The 21,301-nt window shown below is 41.7% G+C and overlaps 1 protein-coding gene across 3 annotated transcripts in view; it reads right to left on the bottom strand.

Annotated features, from left to right (window-relative positions):
- Positions 1 to 21,301, bottom strand: part of NEDD4 (NEDD4 E3 ubiquitin protein ligase) — a 149,066-nt gene that overhangs the window by 78,953 nt on the left and 48,812 nt on the right. Inside the window, exons 1-2 of one of the 3 annotated variants that reach the window (XM_075857967.1) lie at positions 10,580 to 11,706; positions 10,165 to 10,534 (exon numbers count right to left, since the gene is read on the bottom strand). The exons of 1 other annotated variant lie outside the window; for it this stretch is intronic. In XM_075857967.1, the coding sequence (XP_075714082.1) occupies positions 10,165 to 10,534; positions 10,580 to 11,706 (1,497 nt within the window). Of the gene's footprint in view, positions 1 to 10,164; positions 11,707 to 21,301 lie in introns of those variants that run through there. One more of the 3 variants, XM_075857966.1, reaches the window with a different exon arrangement.

Here is a 21,301-nt window from a genome sequence, read left to right as displayed (position 1 = left end):
GAGCCCGTTATTACGGGTCGTAATTAAGACCCGTAATAACGGGAGTTTTTACGGTCGTTTGCATGAGGCCTAAAAGTGCTGAATTTCTGTCCTCATTAAATATGGCAATGACTAATTTTGACAGTAGCATTTTCTTACTGTGGAACGCGGTTTATGTGATCTTTTCGCTCATCTGTCACAGATTATGCAAATGTAGTTTATTTTTGTAAATATGAGATGTGTTTTCTGCTTTTCTACTACCACTTAAACCTAATCGTTGCCCCAGTTTATGAAAGGATTCTACTACTATTAGACACTTACCTACAATTTCAGTAACATTTTAGTTGGTTTACTTCCACGTATAAAACTCAGAGTTGGATTCAGCCATTTCAGAGTTTCAATGGCGATCGCAAAATGATGTGGGTGACGGTTATGGCATTATTGCCAACATTCACACGCAGAAAGCTGTCGGAATACAGCAACCCTGTCTGATAACTGCCAGGAGTTGGAAGAATCCAGCAGACATAACGGAGCCAATAATTCTGTCACAGACATGCTTAAAAAAAATGTTCTCATCAATTTATAATTATCTCCACGCATTTAATAGCAATTGGCTAAGAATATTCCTTTCCTGGGACATATTGCACCACTCCGGTTTATTGCTACAACCATGTGTTAAGCCCTCCTTTGACACAAGTCAAATAAGGGACTTCCATACAAGAATGAATAACCATTCAAATGTTTATGTCACAGGGCCAGTAGAGATTGGTAACTGTCACGGGGGCCAACAGAGGATGGCGTGGACCCTCTGTGTTGCCAACAGGATTTGGCGTGGGGCTAAACTGGGGAGCGGAGTCTAAGGCATTGCTAGGTTTTCACCCTTTGAACGCTCTATGAAGATGTGGACTTCCCTGCCTCCGGTGGTTCAAGTCCCCTATGGGGGACAAGTAAACAAATAAGCAAAGAAAAAATAATAAATAAAAAATATATATATATATATATATCTGGTATCGAGGCGTTCGTAAAAGTCTGAACTATTACAATATATCATTATTTAGTCCGCTGTAAAAATTAAACCGCCAGAATCGCTGTTTTTTGGTCACACAAAAAATGGAAGAGTGATAAAAAAAAAAAAGCCTCATGTAGCCAAAAATAAGCCCTAATACCGCTCAATCAGTAAAAAAAGAAAAAAGCTATGGCTCTTTTAGAATATGGCGACAGAACTAAAAAAAAATAAAAATCATTTTTTTCCTTAAAACCTAAAGAAAACTAAAATGATTCCCAGTTTCCCACTACATTATATGGTACAATAAATGGAGCCGTGAAAAATCTCGTCCCGCAAAAAACAAGCCCTCATACGGCAATCTTGATGAATAAAAATCAAAAAAGCTAAGGCTTTTGGAAGATGAGGAAAAAAATGAATGTGAAAATCCGAAAAATGGCTGCGGCGGGAAAGGGTTAAAGAAGACTAGGAGCATGTTTCAGTATTAGCGCAGATGGCAGACGGTCACTCACGGTTAGCAGAAGATTATACTTCTCCATCAGCTTGGCCTCCAATGATGGTTTCATCCCATGTGACTGCTGCAGCCAATCACAGGCTGCAGAAGTCACATGGGATGGAACGTTATCGGAGGTGGTCAGACAGCAGAATGAAGAGGAATGTGTCGCCATGACTACGGGTAAGTATAGGCTTTTTTTTTCAAAAATTTTTATTTCTGTGCTGTTTTCGGCAGCGGATAATCCTGGATGAAAAACCACCACAATTTAGTGCGGTTTTTCAGCCAGAATGACCTGCAGGCTCCAGGGTGGAGACGCGGTGTACTTTTACGCAGCATATCCATCCTGTGTGAACATAGCCTTAGACTTTAGCTCAAATAAAGATAAGAGGATTAGAATCTTTCAAGCACCGAGACTCTGCAACTTACAAAATGTGCATTGTAAAACATATCATGGTGTAAAATAGAATGGAATTAGTACACACACAGATTGTTTTTGCTATATTTTTTTGCTGAAAATGTATTACTAGGTACGTTAAAATAAGTGCAACAAGGAAGGAAAAAAAAAAAAGCCAAAAAATTATTTGGAAAAATGCTGATTGGCATTTTGGCAGCGGTTTAAAACGTTATATATCATCAGAAAGTTGCCTATTCCCAACTAAATTAACATATGTAAAACCACACACAGGCTTGACGAAAAGACAGATATCCCACATTGAAATTGATAGGATAATGTTACGATAAAAACCACAATGAAATTAATTCTTCTTGAGGTTTGTAAATGTGAAGAATGCCCCAATATATATGTTTTTTTTGCGGGCTTCACCCATTGATATGCACCGAGTGAAAACTGTGTTGAAATACAGAACATAATTTGCTGCAATATTCACACGTGAATTTTAGGTGACAAAATAATTTTCTATTGATCTGCACTCAGTTTGGAGGTTGGCCCAATTCAGTATGAAAATAAAAAATAAAAAAAATAGTATATAAAACTGGACGCCATTATATATTGCCGGATCCAAAATGCGCCTGACTCATGCCACTGACTTAGTCCTAATTCACAGGATCTTGTTCGGTCCGTGATATACCGTCCGTGTGTCGGCCGCATTTCCCGGACCGAACACACTGCAGGGAGCCGGGCTCCTAGCAACATAGTTCTCTATGACGTTAGGAGTCCCTGCCTCTCTGTGGAACTACTGTCCCGTACTGAAAACATGATTACAGTACGGGACAGTTTTCACGCAGCGAGGCAGTGACACCTAGCGTCACAAATAACGGACAGGTCGTGAGTTTTACGCACGGAAACTCACGGACTGTCTGAATGGCCCCATTGACGAACATAGATCCGTGCGAGGCGCGTGAAAATCACGCTCGTTGCACGGACGTATATCACGTTCGTCTGAATAAGCCCTTATTCGAAGAGTCAACGTTTTTTTTTTCCCCATCAAGAAACGTGTGAGGACTTATTTTTTGCGTAACGAACTGTAGTTTCAATCAGTACCATTTTTAGGTACATGCAACGTTTTGATCTATTTTTATTCCATTTTTTGGGAGGTGAAGGGACAAAAAAAATTGTGATTCTGGTATGGTTTATTGTTATTTTCTTTTATGGTGTTCACCGCGCGGGATAGATAATGAAATACTTTTGTAGTTCAGGTGGTTACGGACGCGGCGATACCAATTATGTATAGTTTGTTTATTTATCTATTTTTTATTAATAAAGTACTTTGTCCCACTAGGGGACTTGAGGGCAGGAGGCCCTGATAGCTATTCTATTACACTGCACTACATGCGTAGTGCAGTGTATTAGAGCTGTCAGCTACTCACTGACAGCAAGCATAGTGGCTCCTGACTTTGTCAGGACCCACTAGGCTTCCGTAGATGGCATAGCCGGACGCCATTATTAGGCGTCCGGTTGCCATAGCCACCGTCGCCAACTGCTATCATGTAGCGGGCCGTCTATGGTGGTTTAACCCCTAAGAAGCTGCGATCGCTATTGAACGCGGCTTCTAAAGGGTTAATCAGTGGGGACAACGAGATCGGTCCCCGCTGTAGGAGCTGCAACTATTCCGTCATGGAGCGCGAACGCTATGGTTACCATGACGTAATAGTACGTCACTGAGCGCAAAGGGGTTAACCCACTGGAAGTAAACAAATGACTGTTCCTACTGAACAACAGAGATCTTGAAAACCATGAGGAATACAGAAAGCATATTGGAAAATTGTAACATTAATTTGCTGAAACCGGACAACCGCTTTAATTGTAAGGCCTCATGCACACGACCATAGCCGTGTGCACGGCCATAATTTTCGGGTCGGTCGGTCGGCCAGCCACGGAGTGTCAACCGCAAAACGCGGGCCGTGCACATGGCCGCATCCATTATTTTCTATGAGCCTGGAAAACACGGTCGTGTGCATGGGCCCATAGAAATGAATGGGGCAGCAAGTTTCCCCGTGGATTTTCGAGGGAATTGCGGCCACAAAAGCACGTTCGTGTGCATGGGGCCTTACTATTCCAAACCATGAAGCCGACCACAAATTGAACACATTACTAGTTTGGTTAAACGGACATGTGAACTGGTCAGCTACACAAACGCTGACAATGCAAGCACAAAGCGATACCATGGTAGAAAGATGCTGGTGAGTGCGTTACCAGGATAACAATCACTTCTTTTCACAGAACGTCTGTGGTGCTTCCTATACTTGGGCAGCACATGGTAATAAACTTGTGTGTCATTACTGTGTGAAAATAGCTTGTGGCAGAGACTAGATGAATGTTGCAACACATCCAGCACTGTCCGTAAACAAAATGGGACATGACACTGCAAAAGTTATTCTTAAACACGAACAATTTTTAATACCTAGTGTGTGTTTCGCTCAAAATAATATATAGGCTTAGCACCATCAGGCTACCACTACTAGTGTAAGTGTTAGGCTCCATTCACAATGGCATTTTTGATCTTCAGTCCAGTGTTCTGGTAATTTTTCCATCAATATTCTTGCCGTCCAAAATTCAAAAACCCCCCAACAAATCAAGTCGTTTGAGCCATGACAGATCTTTTTTGAGTTATAAATGGAAGCCATGGTGCTAGTGTTAACAGAGCCTAAAAATTCATTTCCAGTTATCTAATCAGTTTCTCGTAGCGATGTGCCTCAAGGTACACAATTAAATCAACGGGGCAGAATTTTTATTGGCAGACAACTAGACCAAGCAGGCTGTATGATAGATTTGGTACATTTGGTCAATCAGGTTAGACACTTTTCTTCCTTACACCATCTCTTGGTTGGCTTATTTTAGACCAATGTTTAGCGCACGTTTTGGTGCACTTTGTGTTAAAAATAGACTGAAAACTTCCAATCAGCAGCTTTGGAGTGAAGAATTCTGCTCTAACAAGTAAAAAATGCAGAGAAACATTAATTATGGAGTTCGTTTTATTATTTGGGGATAAGGGAGCTCTACTTGCCCCCAAAGTTAGTGACCTGAGCGGAGACATTCTCCAAAATCCTTGCTATCCCCTACTAGGCCATAGCTTGCTTTGCTTGGTTTCACAGCAGAGCAAACCAGTCGAGTCATGATTTCCCCGGGGAGTATCTACATCCAACGGCAAACGACTAGTGACCATAGATATGGTTTCTGTACCCAAACAGATAGTAAGGTCACCAAAATAGGAAATCACTGACCGCTAGACAGGTGGAGAACACACAGGCGAGAAGACTTTAGTGGAAAATGCCCAGCAGGTATCTTATTGGGCTAAATGAGGCTAAACTAGTGGGTGCCAAGATCGCTTGCTAAACCACCCCCAGAACCAGACTTTTGGGGGCTGTATATTGTGCCTGGCATTCAACTGAAAATCATATTTGGGTGCAGAATTGTGAGCTGCTATCAGTCAGCTGCTCAGCCAATCAGAATCTCTGGGAGTGTCCTCAACAAAGCGGGTTGGCTTAAAACAGATGACAAATCTCCACCCAAAGGAACTTTTCATCTGTGTGCTCTTGGCAATTTTGAATCTGATGGTGTTGTCCTGTAAGATCAGCAGCAGAAGTGTTGTTTTATGGTTGCTAACAATCTATCAATGGAAAGCTGACACGGACCGTCATACTCTCCGTTAACACAGCCTGTCAACATTGCATAGGAATGTAGAATCACTTTGCAAATTTGCAAGTTCAAAAATCCTATCAAGAAATATACAATTATAGATTTGTCCACTAAAGAAATGCTACTATAGTGAAAAAAACAAAAAACACAAAAAAATAAACACATCCTACTCGCACTAGGACAAAGTTCCCACTTTGAGTTGTGGAGTCGCACTACAACTGCAGCTGTTTATACATGTGGTTCACCGAGGTCACAATTAAACAATTCTATAAAATATATGTTAAGTGAATTAAGAAAACGTGACACACATGGCACGCTGTAATAAAAATCAAACCGCCAAAAACGTGTGGATTTACAAATATTAATTTTTATGTAGCATCTGGGCACTGCGATTTTTCCACTACATAATAAAGCCAAAGAGATGCAGCAAATCATCAAACGTTAACCTAGGCCTAATAAAAATAATACCTTTCTAACAGTTGCATTACACCAGACCACCAGGGAATCAAAGATTAACCCCTCCAATACCCTAGACCCACAGAGCTGGTGAAACAAGTCTTTAATTTCTATGGTCCATTTTAGAGTCCAATGTATTTCTACTTGTACGTTAAAAGGAGTTTTCCATCACTTCTACAGTTTGAATGGAGCGGTAACGCTCATGCGTGACCGCAGGTAGACTAAGGACTAGGGCTGGGCAATTAAAACAAAAAATAATCGAAATTCAGCGCAATTTAAATAGACGTCATCTTGCAAATTTCGGTTTTATCAATAATTTTCTCCCAGTTTAATCTTCAGGACGCAGATGCAGTTGAATCCGATGGTAGAGCAGAGGACCGTCTGCGCTATGCTGAACAGACCAGAGGGATCTCCTCCACTCGTCATTGGAACGGGGTTAGGGGAGTATGTATATTATTTTTTTATCTGGCACTATTGGGGGCAGCTGTGGGGGCCTTTATACTGTGGGGAGGCAGCTTTAGGGGCATTATACTGCGTAGAAGTCCGTTACGGGGCATTATACGGTGTAGAAGTCCGTTACGGGGCATTATACTGCGTGGAAGTGCGTTACGGGGCATTATACTGCGTGGAAGTCCGTTACGGGGCATTATACGGTGTAGAAGTCCGTTACGGGGCATTATACTGCGTGGAGGGCAGTTACGGGGCATTATACTGCGTGGAGGGCAGTTATGGGGGCATTATACTGCGTGAATGTCAGTTATGGGGGCATTATACTGCGTGGAGGGCAGTTATGGGGGCATTATACTGCGTGGAGGGCAGTTATGGGGGCATTATACTGCGTGGAGGGCAGTTATGGGGGCATTATACTGCGTGGAGGGCAGTTATGGGGGCATTATACTGCGTGGAGGGCAGTTATGGGGGCATTATACTGCGTGGAGGGCAGTTATGGGGGCATTATACTGCGTGGAGGGCAGTTATGGGGGCATTATACTGCGTGGAGGGCAGTTATGGGGGCATTATACTGCGTGGAGGGCAGTTATGGGGGCATTATACTGCGTGGAGGGCAGTTATGGGGGCATTATACTGCGTGGAGGGCAGTTATGGGGGCATTATACTGCGTGGAGGGCAGTTATGGGGGCATTATACTGCGTGGAGGACAGTTATGGGGGCATTATACTGCGTGGAGGGCAGTTATGGGGCATTATACTGCATGGAGGGCAGTTATGGGGGCATTATACTGCGCAGAGGGCAGTTATGGGGGCATTATACTGCGCGGAGGGCAGTTATGGGGGCAATATACTGTGCGGAGGGAAGTTATGGGGGCATTATACTGTGCGGAGGGCAACTATAGGGGCATTATACTGTGTGGAGGCAACTATAGGGGCATTATACTGTGTGGGGGCAGTGTTCGGGGGTATATTATATACAGCAGTCTCAGGGGATAAATATTCAATGGCGTAGCATGCAAATACGGGGTGTGGCATGCAAAAAGGGGTGTGACCTAAATAATCATTCTGTCATTGTAATCGAGGTTACATGTTCAATTAATCATGATCTTCAGTTAGGTCATAATTGCCCAGCCCTACTAAGGACCCTGTTCTAGTGATCGTGGAGGTCCCAGCAGTTGCACCCTCAGCGAATGAATATTTGTCACCTATTCTGTGTATAGGCAATAAATGTATTCAGCGAGAAAATCTCTTTAACCCCTTAGTGGCCGCCGTGAAAAGGCGTATTGGTGGTCACTAAGTGGTTAATGAATACAGAAATAGTGGAAGATACCACATTCAAAATAAAAACACAGCATTTTCCCAGTTAGAGAAGTGGACTGTTGGCAGACTAAAATCTCATGCCATTGACTTCCTCTATAGTGATTTTTTTAAGCTTATTTAAGCACAATAGCATGGTCAAGCCCTACAGCCACAAGTCTCATTTCCCAGTGAATTTCAGAAAGCCGCCCTTAACAAGCTGTTGATTATTGAAGAAGGGAATATGATATTATGCTACTCGAGGCTTAAGCCTGGGCACACACATGTAGAACGGACAGACCCCTCAGTGATGGCAGGGCACTGATTTAATTTCATGACTGCTGTGTACAGATAGCTGGCATTACTAAACGCTGCTCTAATATCAACTTGTTAAATTTGAACCCGCACTCGGCATATCAGTATACATGACCAGACTAACTGGAGTCAAGGGAAATATTTTGGGAGCGGTTTATTTTTAACTGGGCTACAATGCTGTACTATGGCTGCAATGAACACATTCACACTGAGGAACCAATATTAACCCCTTAGTGACCACCAATACGCCTTTTCACGTGATTCACTAATGGGCTTTAGGCTAGGATGACGCCTTTTCACGTCAGCCTAGTCTAAGTCCTGCACGGGTCTCCCGTGCAGGCAGGAGCCGGGGCTCTGCTGTCTGATGATAGCTGAGCTCCTGCTCCAACGCCCGCGATCGAAGTTTACTTCGATCGCGGCCGTTTAACCCGTTAAATGCCGCCGTCAATAGCGACCGCGGCATTTAACTTTGTTTACAGAGGGAGTGCGCTCCCTCTGTCACCCATCGGCGGCCCGCGAATGAAATCGCGGGTCTCCGATGGGGTGTCATGGCAGCCGGGGGCTTGATAAAAGCCCCCACGTCTGCCCTGGACATATTCCTGTTAGGATGCGCCGGAGGCACGTCCTAACAGATTGCCTGTCAGATTTACACTGACAGGCAATAATGCTCTGGTATACGAAGTATACCAAAGCATTACAGCAGCGATCGGAATATCGCACAGTAAAGTCCCCTAGTGGGACTAATAAAATAAGTCATCAAAGTGAAATAAAGATTATTAATAAAAAGTACAGTAAAAAAATAAATAAAACCATTTTTTCCCATAAAAAGTGGTTTTATTTAGTAAAAGTGTAAAAAAAAAAAAAAGTACACATATGTGGTATCGCCGCGACCGTAATGACTCCATTAATAAAGTTAATAGGTAATTTAAACCGCAAAGTGAACACCGTAAAAAAAAAACGCAAAAAAACATGGCGAAATTGCAATTTTTTTCCATTGCCCCCCAAAAAAGTCATAATAAAAATGAATCAATAAGTCCCATGCACCCCAAAACAGTACCATTCAAAACTACGTCTCATTCCGCAGAAAACAAGCCCAAAAAAATCACTACATTGATGGAAAAATAAAAAAATTACGGCTCTTGGAAAGCGACGATGCAAAAGCAAATAATTTTAGTTCAAAAGTGTTTTTATTGTGCAAAAGTCGTAAAACATAAAAAAACCTCCACATATGTGGTATCGTCGTAATCGTACCGACCCATAGAATAAAGGTAACATGTTATTTACGTCGCATAGTGAACGGCGTCAATTTAAAAACGCATAGAACAATGGCGGAATTTCAGTTTTTTTTATAATCCCCCCCCAAAAAGGTTAATAAAAGTTAATATAAAAATTATATGTACCCAAAAATGGTGCCATCAAAAAGCACAACTAATCCCGCAAAAAACAAGTCCTCATACAGCTATGTAGACGAAAAAATAAAAACGTTATAGCTCTTTGAATGCGACTATAGAAAAACGAATAAAATAGCTTGGTCATTAGGGCCTAAAATGGGCTGGTCACTAAGGGGTTAACTGACAATATAAGTGACTAGGTATCATAATAATACAATGTTAAAGAAATCATCTTGCACTAACATTCTATCACAGCAGTTAGTAAACACAAACAAGCCCATTCAAACAACAAAAAATATATCCATGCAAAATACAACTGCTTACACTGGCAAGTAAATAGAAAACAGGATTTAATAAACCCGAATACTAAATTATTCTGAATCATAATCGTAATAGTATCTACAATAATGAATGCCAGGTCTTCAAAAGCACTTCTGAAAGTAGGAAAATGCTAAAAAACAAAAAAATCTAATAATTTCAATTTTTTTAAAATATATTACAAAAAACAAAAAGGCCATATAACAATTAAAGTATTAGAAAACGTAAATATATTCCCGATGATGCAAAATACATTTAATTAGATGCCAAGGGAGAAGAGATTCTAACATTTGTTCCAAACAGAGCATTATTATAAGGAGAGGATAATGTGATGTATAAAATCGGGCTTGCTAGATGGAACTCACCTTGAGGGGTTTCACAGAGGGTTTGACAGTCACACCAGTGGAGGGCTTTCTTATAGATTGTCTCTTAAAGCTACATATCCGGCTTTCACTTCCAGGTGCAAACTGTATGTGCAGATGGGATGACCCTAATTTGGGGTAATTATACTTAAGACTAGAAGAGTTAAGTTTGTTGGTAGGTCCTTCCGATATACTTCTTTGGAATAGATGACTTGATTTCCTGCTGGGAATAACATTGCTACCTCGGTCTCCATTAATACTGATCTGACATTCTGCAATTTTATTTGATGGAGAACATGCAGAAGTACTGCGTGATAGTCGGATGTGCCGATGCGATTGGGCTCCATAGCAGGGCTCGGATTCTCGATCATGTCTGCGTGACTTCACATGGTCTCTGGTACGTTCACTGCCTGCTGACAATGGTCTATGGTGAGAAACATGGAGTGATACACAAGAAAATCCATCCTCTGCAGTTTCTGCTTTCTGAAGACCATGTGTCAGGGGGGCCTCTTGTAAAGAGTCATTCAAGTAAAGTGGTTTAGCGTCTCTAACTTCACCAATAGTGCAATTATTTTTGGAAAGTCGGACTCCATTGACTGCTGTTGAAAGAAAGCCTTTAGATGATGTCTGATCTTCCTTCTGTGCAAGCTCACCAGAACAAAGCATGAATTGATAGGATGTCTGATAAGGGGCTCTATTTAATGGGGGGCTCAATGTAGTTGGAGAGGTTGGTGGTGTCTCAGAAGGACTCCGGGGGAAGATAACCAAAGAAGAACAACGTCTCAGAGGAAGCTTTGTTTTCCTTCTTGATGGCGGATTTCCCATAGTCACTTCTTTGTCTTGGTCAAAAGGAAATGTGCTTTTACACCTAGAATAAACCTGACGAATGCGGTTTAGTTTAGAAGGATTCACTTCATTGCCAGCGAGCATATTGTTAATATAACTAGCATCACCTAGAGAAAGCGTGCCGCTACTATTGTCACTTAAGACACTATTTGAACATGAACCAGTGTCACTTGTAGTGCTCGTACATGATCCATAATCACTGCTGTTACTGCTAAAGGATCCATTGTCACTTGCAGCAATGCTACATGAACTGCCGTTCTTCGCCAAGGTGTTACTTGGGAAACTGCTGTCATTTACGACTGGGTGACAGCTATAATTCCTGCTCATGTTATAACTAGAATTAATCCCATCCTTGTAATCCCTGACGAATGAAAGGTCTTCTGCAGCAAGGTCTGCGTTGCCAGATTCATGACACCTAGTATTCCGGCTGGGCTGTAAAGAAATCTGCAGTGATGTGCTTTTTTTGCTAGGTGGTGAAACAGAATTACCTTGATACGACTGTACAATTTCAGGTGAAGACGACAGCTGTACGGTTTGCTGTGGAGACAGTCTCATCTGTATCACACTCGGTGCCGAAGAATGGGAGACTGTTTGGAAGCACATGTGAATATTACTATCCAGACCATCTCCAGAGCTGTCCGGCAATGGATCGGTGTTACTTCTTCTGGTGGCAAAATGAAGTCTTAACCGACGTGCCATTTGTTCCTTCTGACCATATTACTAATTCAGATGTGCAGTCGTCTTTCACTCCACGAGCAGACCAGGAGCAGAAGAAAACCATGTAGATCGTTGGTATTACACTGCAGGAAAAGCCACAAAACTGCCTCATGTGTCCCAGCCAAACACAGGAAAATGATGAGCCACAGGGTAGAGCCGTGCACGTCATGAAACAAACAGCCCATTCCTGACTCCACGCTTTCTAAATCGTCTTGGATAGCTTGCACTCCAACTGCATTCACTTACCAGGCACTGGATTTCTAGCTCCGCTCGCTTGCAGCATACTGACTGACGCTACCAAGCTTGATTTAATTATACCTTCTCCAATATGCATGAAGGAGTCCTTCCCAAAACCAACAATGTGAGACCTAGCCGTGTTTTCCTGCTAAAGTCGTCCTGGCTGAACACATGTCGTAGCTGAATCAATATGCCTAAACGTTCCTCTGCAGCATACAGGCTCTAATATTTTTACCCATACATATAGAGTTACAGGAAGTTGCAGGGAATGAAGTTCCACATAATTGAGTATCAAAGTTGGGATTGAATTACCCAAAGCTCTCCATAATAGGAAACTATTGAAGATTCTGCTATGCAGGAAACCACTGGCATTCATTTGAATTTCAAGTTCTAGTAACAGAAAGAAATGTTTAGGACTTAAAAGTTAAATTGAAAGGGAATAATTTTATTATAAAGCCGAGGCACGAGGTTTAGCTGCACAGAGCACATGTTCACATAAAGCCAGTGATATGTTATACACATGTAAGGTGGACACCACGAAGAAGCAGTTTATTCTTAACACATCACAAATGTTACAAAAAAGGAGCACTTCATAGACCCCACGCTTTCAAAAGTAAGAAAACCAAGCAGCAATAGGTCTGGATTCACACACAGCGATTACTTGCACTTTCGGTGGAACTTTTCGCAGCATTTTTTTTCTTTTCCAAAAAAACTGCGGCCAGATGTTGCTTTAACCCCTAAACACACCAGGACGCGCCCGTACGTCCTGGTGCGGGGGTTGAAGTATGGAGTGGGTTCACCGCACCATACACCTCGGGTGTCAGCTGTTTATTACAGTCAACACCTCGTACTAAGGGCTTATTCAGACGAATGGGATATACGACCGTGCAACGCGCGTGATTATCACGCGCGTCGCACGGACCTATATTAGTCTATGGGGCCGTGCAGACAGGTGCGTAATTTTTATGCTGCGTGAGTCTGCAGCGAAAAAGTCACGACATGTCCATTCTTTGGGCGTATTTCGCGCATCAGGCACCCATTGAAGTCAATGGGTGCGTGAAAATCACACATGCCACATGGAAGCACTTCTGTAGGACGTGCGTGATTCGCGCAACAGCAGTGAAAAGGATGCATGAAAACAGAAAAGCACCACTTGCTTTTCTGTTTACAAACATCCAAACGTGTCATAATGATGGCAGCTGCCCGAAAAGCACGCAGCCACGCATCACACGGAGCAGTCAAGTGCCTTTTGCGCGCGCAAAAGCCGCGTTTTTTGCACGCGCAAAATGCACACGCTCGTGTGAATCCGGCCTAACTGCCAGGAAAAGAGATCACTCTGATACTGGCCGTTTAACCACATAGATGTCGCGGTCAATAGTGACCACGGCATCTACACCATTAGAAGGAGGGAGCAGCACCCTTTGACAGCTCATCCCCTTTTTTATAAAAGTGGTAAAACATTAAAAAAAACATTCATTTGGTTTCCCTGTAGTCGTATCAACCCATAGAATAAAGTGAACACGTAGTTTTTACTGCACAATGAACGCTGTAAAAACGAAACCCCCTCAAAATGCAGCGCAATCGCTGTTTTTTGCCCATTTCACGCCACAAACATTTATTTTTCAGTTTCCCAGTACATTATATGGTACAATAAATGTTGCCATGAAAAACTACAACTACAAAAAAAAGTTATGGCTTTTGGAAGTCGGAGAGGAAAAACCGAAAACTAAAAAAATGTCAATTGACCGTATCATAACAGGGTTAAAGTCTACAGTAAAGTATGACAACGTTTAAATACACTCGAAAGACGTAGCGTTTTCAACTTTTTTTTTTTCAACGTTTTAAAATGTGTGTGTGTAAAGGAGGCCTACCACATATTAACCCCTAAATGACTATGGAGAATCAACCTTTAATGACCAAACATTTTTTTATATGTACAGTTTCAACAATTGTCATTTTTCAAAGCACTAAGGCCCAGATTTACTAAGACTGGCGTTTGATATTCCGGTCTTAGTCAGAAAGCTGTTGGAGTAGAATGTGACAAATTTATTAAGAGGTGAACGCGTCAATACATTGTTGTGTGCACCACAAATTGAAATCTATGCCACCTCCGAGCTGCCATAGAATTCCTCCATAATTTATGCCAATTTCTGTTGTAAATTATAGTCCATTTATTTTGCTATTGGTGCCCCCGTCCCGCTAAGCACCTCCCACTTCTATGAAAAATTCCAAGAGTAGAAAAGTAGTAAAGAATTTGTGCGCTAAACAGGCGTGCAGAGAAATTTGCCATTCTTTTTTTCCACCAGAATACTGGCACATACGGAATAATAAATTTCCCTCTTAGGCCGCATGCACACGAACATGCTTTTGCGGCCGCAATTCCCCCGAAAATCCATTCCTTTCTATGGGGCCGTGCACACGACCGTGGTTTCCACAGTCCGTGCTTAGCCCAGGAGCCCGGACCAGGCTCATAGAAAATAATGGACGCGGCCATGTGCATTGCCCGCGATTTGCGGGACGGCTCGCAGGTGACACTCCGCGGCCGGCCAACCCGAAAATCACGGCCGTGCACATGGCTACGGTCGTGTGCATGAGGCCTAAGTGATTTTTTAATTATCCTGTAACAAAGCAAAGACAACAACAATATGTTTAATTCCTTGTCATTCCTAAAGTTGCTTTTATAAATTTACTGGTGCAGTTAAGATTATACGGTAAGGCACCAGACGACCGCTGCATTTGAATTCCTTGCATATCACAGTTGTACATGAGGGTGACTGTGCACATCGCAGCCTGTTCAGACTGCACCAACACTCATTTAGTTTTCCTTTACACATTTCCCAGCATTGAAATATAAGGCCTTATTCACACGAACGTGTTACACGTCCGTGCTACGCGCGTGAAAATCACGTGCGTCGCACAGACCCATGTTAGTGAATGGGGCCGTTCAGAGAGTCAGTGATTTTCACACAGCGTGTGTGCGCTGCATAAAACTCACGACATGTCCTATACTTGCCTGTGTTTCGCGCAGCACGCACCTATTGAAGTCAATGGGTGCGTGCAAATCGCGCTCGGCACACGGAAACACTTCCGGGTGCCGCGCGTGATTCGCGCTACAGTAGTAAAAGAAATGAATGAAAACAGAAAAGGACCTCCTGCTTTTCTGTTTGCAAACATAAAAACAAAGTGTCTTAATGATGCCAGGTGCGCAAAAATCACGCAGCCACGCACCATATACAGATGCCACACGGACCTTTTGCACGCAAAAAGGCAGTGTTTTTTGCACGCGCAAAACAGACACGTCCGTGTGAATAAGGCCTAACAGTGTTTTTTATTTAGTCCAATTTTGTACATGCTTTTTTTTTTCATCTTTTAATGTTTTTGAAGAACAGCAGAAATAAACGCCACGGACCACAAAATCGCCCCAAACACAAATGCAGTTTTTGTAGTGCTTTTTAGATTTTACTACGGACTTCAATGTGACATTTGGCTGCAAACAAAAAAACGCAACACAAATACACCATGGAAAACGAATAAAAATGCTGTGTGTAAAGCCAGCCTTCACCTTCATCTTTCACACAGATTTTTTTTCTGGCGTTTTGAACTGCATGAAAAAAACGCATGTTAAAACACCAGCATTTTGGAAAATTTGACAGCATTTTTAAGTGTTTTTTTTAAATTTTATTTAATGTAATTTCTCTCTTCCAGAGAGAAGCCTATTACAATAAACACCAGAAAAAAATACACCCCAAAAAAATAAAATATCACCACTAACCATAACAAAGCAACAAACACGCCACAAACCAAAATGCAGCGTATGTAATGCATTTTATATTTCACTATAGGTTTTAATGTAAGATCTGTCCGCACTAAACATTCATCAAAAAACACCATCAAAAAAAAATGCACGCGCCAAACAGGAGCCTGCCGAACCTATGCACTGTGCACATGATTTTAACCCCTTCTCGCACCTTGACGTAACTGCACGTCAATGTGTGCAGTAAGTTTGCGCACCTTGACGTGCAGTTACGTCTGTGCTTTGACAGTTAACCGCCGTGCGGCGCTACACCGCAGCGGCGGTTAACTGTGCAGGGCGTCTGCCCTGCATTCCCCGTTGCCGATCAGCGGCCTATCGCCGCTGATTTCGGCAGTTAACCCCTTAATTGCGGCGTTCGATTTGAACGCCACAATTAAAGGTGTTTAGCGCCGATCGGCAGCCCCCATGTGAAATCACGGGGGCTGGCGATCGTACCCATGGCAACCGGACGCCAGACAATGGCTTCCGGGTTGCCATGTACAGAAGCCTATGAGGACCACCCCTAGGGTGGTCGTCGTAGGCTTCATGTCAGAGTGACTGTCACGTCACAATGACAGTTGGAATGCATTACACTACGTGTGTAGTGTAATGTATTCCAGCAGCGATCAGAGCTGCAGGTCTAAGTGTCCCCTAGTGGGACAAGTGAAAAAAGTAAAAAAAAGAATAAAAAAATGTTTTAAAAAAAAGTGTAAAAATAAAAGTTATAAGTGATATAAACAGGAACTGCTTTTTTTCCTATAAGTCTTTTATTATAGGAAAAAAAATGAACACGTAAAAAAAAAGTACACATATTTGGTATCACCGCGTTCGTAACGACCCCAACTATAAAACTATAATATTATTTTTCCCGCACGGTGAACACCGCAAAAAAAATAAATGAAAAACAAAGCGAGAATCACTATTTTTTGGTCAACACCCCTCACAAAATATACAATAAAAAGTGATCAAAAAGTCGCATGTACGCCAAAATTGTACCGATACAAACTACAATCCGTCCCGCAAAAAACAAGCCCTTACACAGCTTTTTTGACTGAAAAATAAAAAAGTTACGGCTCTCAGAATACGGTGACACAGAAAATAAATTATTTTCTAAATAAGTTATTTTATTGCACAAACGCTGCAAAACATTAAAAAAAACTATATACATATGGTATCGCCGTAATCGTACCAACCCGCAGAATAAAATATAACGGTCATTTATAGCCCAGGGTGAACGCTGTAAAAAATAAATAAAAATCATTGTCAGAATTTGTGTCACCTTGCTTGCCGAAAAATGGAATAAAAAGTGATCAACAAAATCGCACGTACCCCAAAATGGTACCAATGAAAATTACAGATTGTCCCGCAACAAATAAGCCCTTACACGGCTCCGGTGGTGAAAAAATAAAAAAAGTTCCGGCTCCCAGATTATGGTGATGCAAAATGTGCAGAGCGTTCCAAAAGCGGATAAGATCGGGCGCCATTTATCAGTGCGACAACGGCCACACATCTGCGGATTATTATTTATTTACCCCATTATTATACCCTCTTATTATGCCCCTGATGTACTCTGCCCAGCCTACATATCCCCCCCCATTATAAACTGAAATACCAGCGAAATGCCAGAGCTACTACCAAGAAAAATCTGCGCTCCAAAAGCCAAATGGCGTCCCTCCCTTCTGAGCCCTACAGCGTGCCCAAACAGCCGTTTACGTCCACCGATATTGCATCGCCATACCCAGGAGAACCCGGTTAATATTTTGTGATATTTGTGGCACAAACTGGGCACAACATATAGTGCACTAAAATGGCACATCAGTGGAAAATTTTAATTTTCACTTTCCACCATCGGCTGCGAATTAAACCCTTCGCGCACCATGACTTAATAGCATGTCGTGGTGTGGGGGGTGATATATGGAGCGTCTCACCCGCTGAGCCCGCGCCATACGCTGCGGGTGTCAGCTGTGTATTACAGCTGATACCCGGGACTAACGGACAGAAACAGCGATCGCGCTGTTACAGGAGCCTGTAAAAATGACAATATACTGCAATACATTAGTATTGCAGTGTATTCTACCAGTGATCTAATGATTGCTGGTTCAAGTCTCCCAGGGGGACTAATAAAATGTGTAAAAACAAAAGTAAATAGTTATTATTAGTGGAAAAAATTAAATAAATATTTAAAGTCCAAAAAGAAACCCTTTTCATATTTTTTCTCTAAAGTAATGTAAAAAAATAAAAAAAATACACAAAATTGGTATCGCTGCGTCCGTAAAAGTCCAAGCTATTACAATATACCATTATTGAACTCGCACGGTGAACGCCGTGAAAAATAAAGAATTTTAAATGGCAAAATCGTAGTTTTTTGGTCACCTTCGCTCTACCAAAAAATGTAATAAAAAGTGCTGAAAAAGTCTTATGTACCAAAAAATGGTACCAATAAAAACTACAGCTCGTCCCGCAAAAAATAAGCCCCCACACCGCTCTATGACGGAAAAATAAAGACGTTGTGGCTCTCGGAAAGCGGGGAGGAAAAACGAAAAAGAAAAAAGCAAAACATGGATCAGTCCGGAAAGGGTTAATTTATTTTCTAATGAAAAAACCATTTATTACCACATGTGGGGTATAGCCGTACTCTGGAGAAATTGCTTTCCAAATGTTGTGGTGCATTTTCTCCTTTATCCTTTGTGACATTGAAAAAATGCAACATTTTAGTGGAAATAATGTTGATATTAATTTTCACAGCCTAATTCTAATAAATTCTGCAAAAGACGTGTGGGGCCTAAATGCTCACTATACCCCTAGATAGATTCCTTAAGTGGTGTAGTATCCCAAATGGGGTTACTTTTGGGGGGCTTCCACTGTTTCGGTCTCTGTGTCTTTGCAAATTCGACATGACACCCAAAAACATTCCAGCTAAATTTGAGCTCCAAAAGCCAAATGGTGCCCCTTCCCTTCTAAGCCCTGGTGTGGGTCCAAACAGCAGTTTATTACCACATATGGGGTATTTACCTAATCAGGAGAAATTGCTTTACAAATGTTGGGGTGCTTTTTCTCCTTTATTCCTTGTAAAAATTAAACATTTCTAAGTTCTTACAGAAAAAAAGTCGATTTTTACCTTTACAGACTAATTCAAATAAATTTAGCAAAAAAACTGTGGGTTAAAAATGCTAACTATACCCATAGATAAATTCCTTGAGGGGTATAGTTTCCAAAATGGGGTCACTTTTGGGGGGTCTTTACGGTTTTGGTACCACAAGACCTATTCAAACCTGACATGGTACCTAAAATAGATTCTAAAAAAAGGAGGCCCCAAAATCCACTAGTTGCTCCTTTGCTTCTGAGGCCTGTGTTTCAGTCCATTACCGCACTAGGACCACATGTGGGATATTTCTAAAAACTGCAGAATCTGGGCAATAAATATGGAGTTGCGTTTCTCTGGTAAAACCTTCTGTGGTACAGAAAAAATGTATTACAAATTAATTTTCGAAAAAAAAAAAGAAATTTGTACATTTCACCTCTACATTGCTTTAATTCCTGTGAAACGCCTAAAGGGTTAAAACACTTTCTGAATGCTGTTTTGAATACTTTGAGGGGTGCAGTTTTCAAAACGGGGTGATTTATGGGGACTTTCTAATATATAAGGCCCTCAAAGCCACTTCAGAACTGAACTGGTCCCTGAAAAAATAGGCTTTTCAAATTTTCTTGGAAATATGAGAAATTGCTGCTAAAGTTCTAAGCCTTGTAACGTCCTAGAAAAATAAAAGAATGTTCAAAAAATGATGCAAACATAAAGTAGACATATGGGAAATATAAAATAGTAAGTATTTTGTGTGGTATTACCATCTGTTTTACAAGTAGATGCATTTAAATTTAGAAAAATGCAAATTTTTGCTAATTTTCTCTAAATTTTTTTTAAGTTTTTTTACAAATAAATATTGAATTTATCGAACAAATTTTTTCCCTAACATAAAGTACAATATGTCACGAGAAAACAATCTCAGAATCACTGGGATAGGTAAAAGCATTCCGGAGTTATTATCACATAAAGTGACATGTCCGATTTGAAAAATCGGTTTCGTCCTGAAGGCCAAAACAGGCTCAGTCCTGAAGGGGTTAAAGCCATGTTCCCCCTAATGTAAAACAAAAGCTTAAATAAATGTAAAAGTGAAAAACAATAAATTGCATCACAGCAATACAGACTACATGTGACATCTAGTGGTGAAACAACGGTATCACGTTGGGTTTTCCCACAAGGGACATTTATGACACATCCACAGGATATGTAATAAATGTCAGATAGATGTGGGTCCCACCTCTGGGACCCGCACCTATATCCAGAACGGGGCTCTAAACTCCGTTCTATCTCTTTGCGTTCCGGGTGATTTCCGACCATGAAGGAAATCAGTTCTCAGGGCTTAGCAGAGGCAGATTAAATGCAGTCCTGTGGGCCTTCATGACAACCATAGTCACCTCCCCCCCCCCGATCTCACTGCGGGGGAGTGATGAGCTGTCGGAGGGTCCCACTCTTTTCAACACCTCAGATACTGCGGTCGCGATTGACCGCAGCATTTGAGGGGTTAAACAGCCAGAAAGAGTGTGATCGCTGTTCCTGGCCTTAGCCCCGGGTGTCAGCTGTAAAACACAGCCGACACCAGCAGCGTATGGAGCAAGATCAGCGTGTGGGCGCGCTCCATACAATCCCCCCCCTCGCACTAAGACGTACCAGACACGTCGTTTTGTGGGAAGTGGTTTGAACCGACGCAGTTTTAAAACCCCTTTACATGGGCCAATGCAAAGCATATTGGGAAGAACGATTGGTAATACATTCGTCAGGGGTGTAGTTTTTGAAATGGTGTCATTTCTGGGAGGTTGCCATCGTCCTGGGGGCTCAGAGTCTCTTCATAATCAAATGGGGCTGTTGAACCAATCATGCAAAACTTGAACCCTGAACGTCAAACTGCTCCTTCACTTCCAGGCACTGCCATGTGTCCACACAACAGATTTAGACCACTTTTTTTTTGGGGGGGGGTTATCTCTGAACTCAGAAGAAATAGCCCAATAAATGTTGAAGTACCTTTCTTTATTTGCATGCTCGGTGTCAGAAAAATCTGTCATATAAATGACGCATTTGTGAAAAATGTAAACATTTTAATTTTCACGCCAATTTTCGAGATTTCACAGGATTCTGCAAAAAAAACTATGGGGTCAAAAACGTGATAACACACCTAGATAAATTCTTTGAGGTTTGTAGATTTATTTTTTTAAATAGGGTAATGTCTGGGTTTTCCATCATTCCAGCACCTCCGGTGCGCTTCTAAAGTGGCTAGGAGCATAAAAATAATCTCCTACTAAATTTTAGGAAAAAATTTAAATTTTCTAAAGCATTGTGATAAACCCAAATAGTGACAAAAAGGGTTAAACATTGTTGTCAAAATCTATGTTTGGAGGGTAGCAAGAGGTAAAGTGGACGTAGGTTTGGGAGGCAGGGAATGAGAAGTGTTCCTAAAGGTGGGTTCCAGATAGGAATCATTCCCAATTTGCAAG

This window comes from Rhinoderma darwinii, chromosome 3 (genome assembly GCF_050947455.1).
Source record: "Rhinoderma darwinii isolate aRhiDar2 chromosome 3, aRhiDar2.hap1, whole genome shotgun sequence".
Classification (NCBI taxonomy): domain Eukaryota; kingdom Metazoa; phylum Chordata; class Amphibia; order Anura; family Rhinodermatidae; genus Rhinoderma; species Rhinoderma darwinii.
Note: the sequence above shows the minus strand (reverse complement) of the source record. Positions and strands in the feature narration are given on the sequence as shown.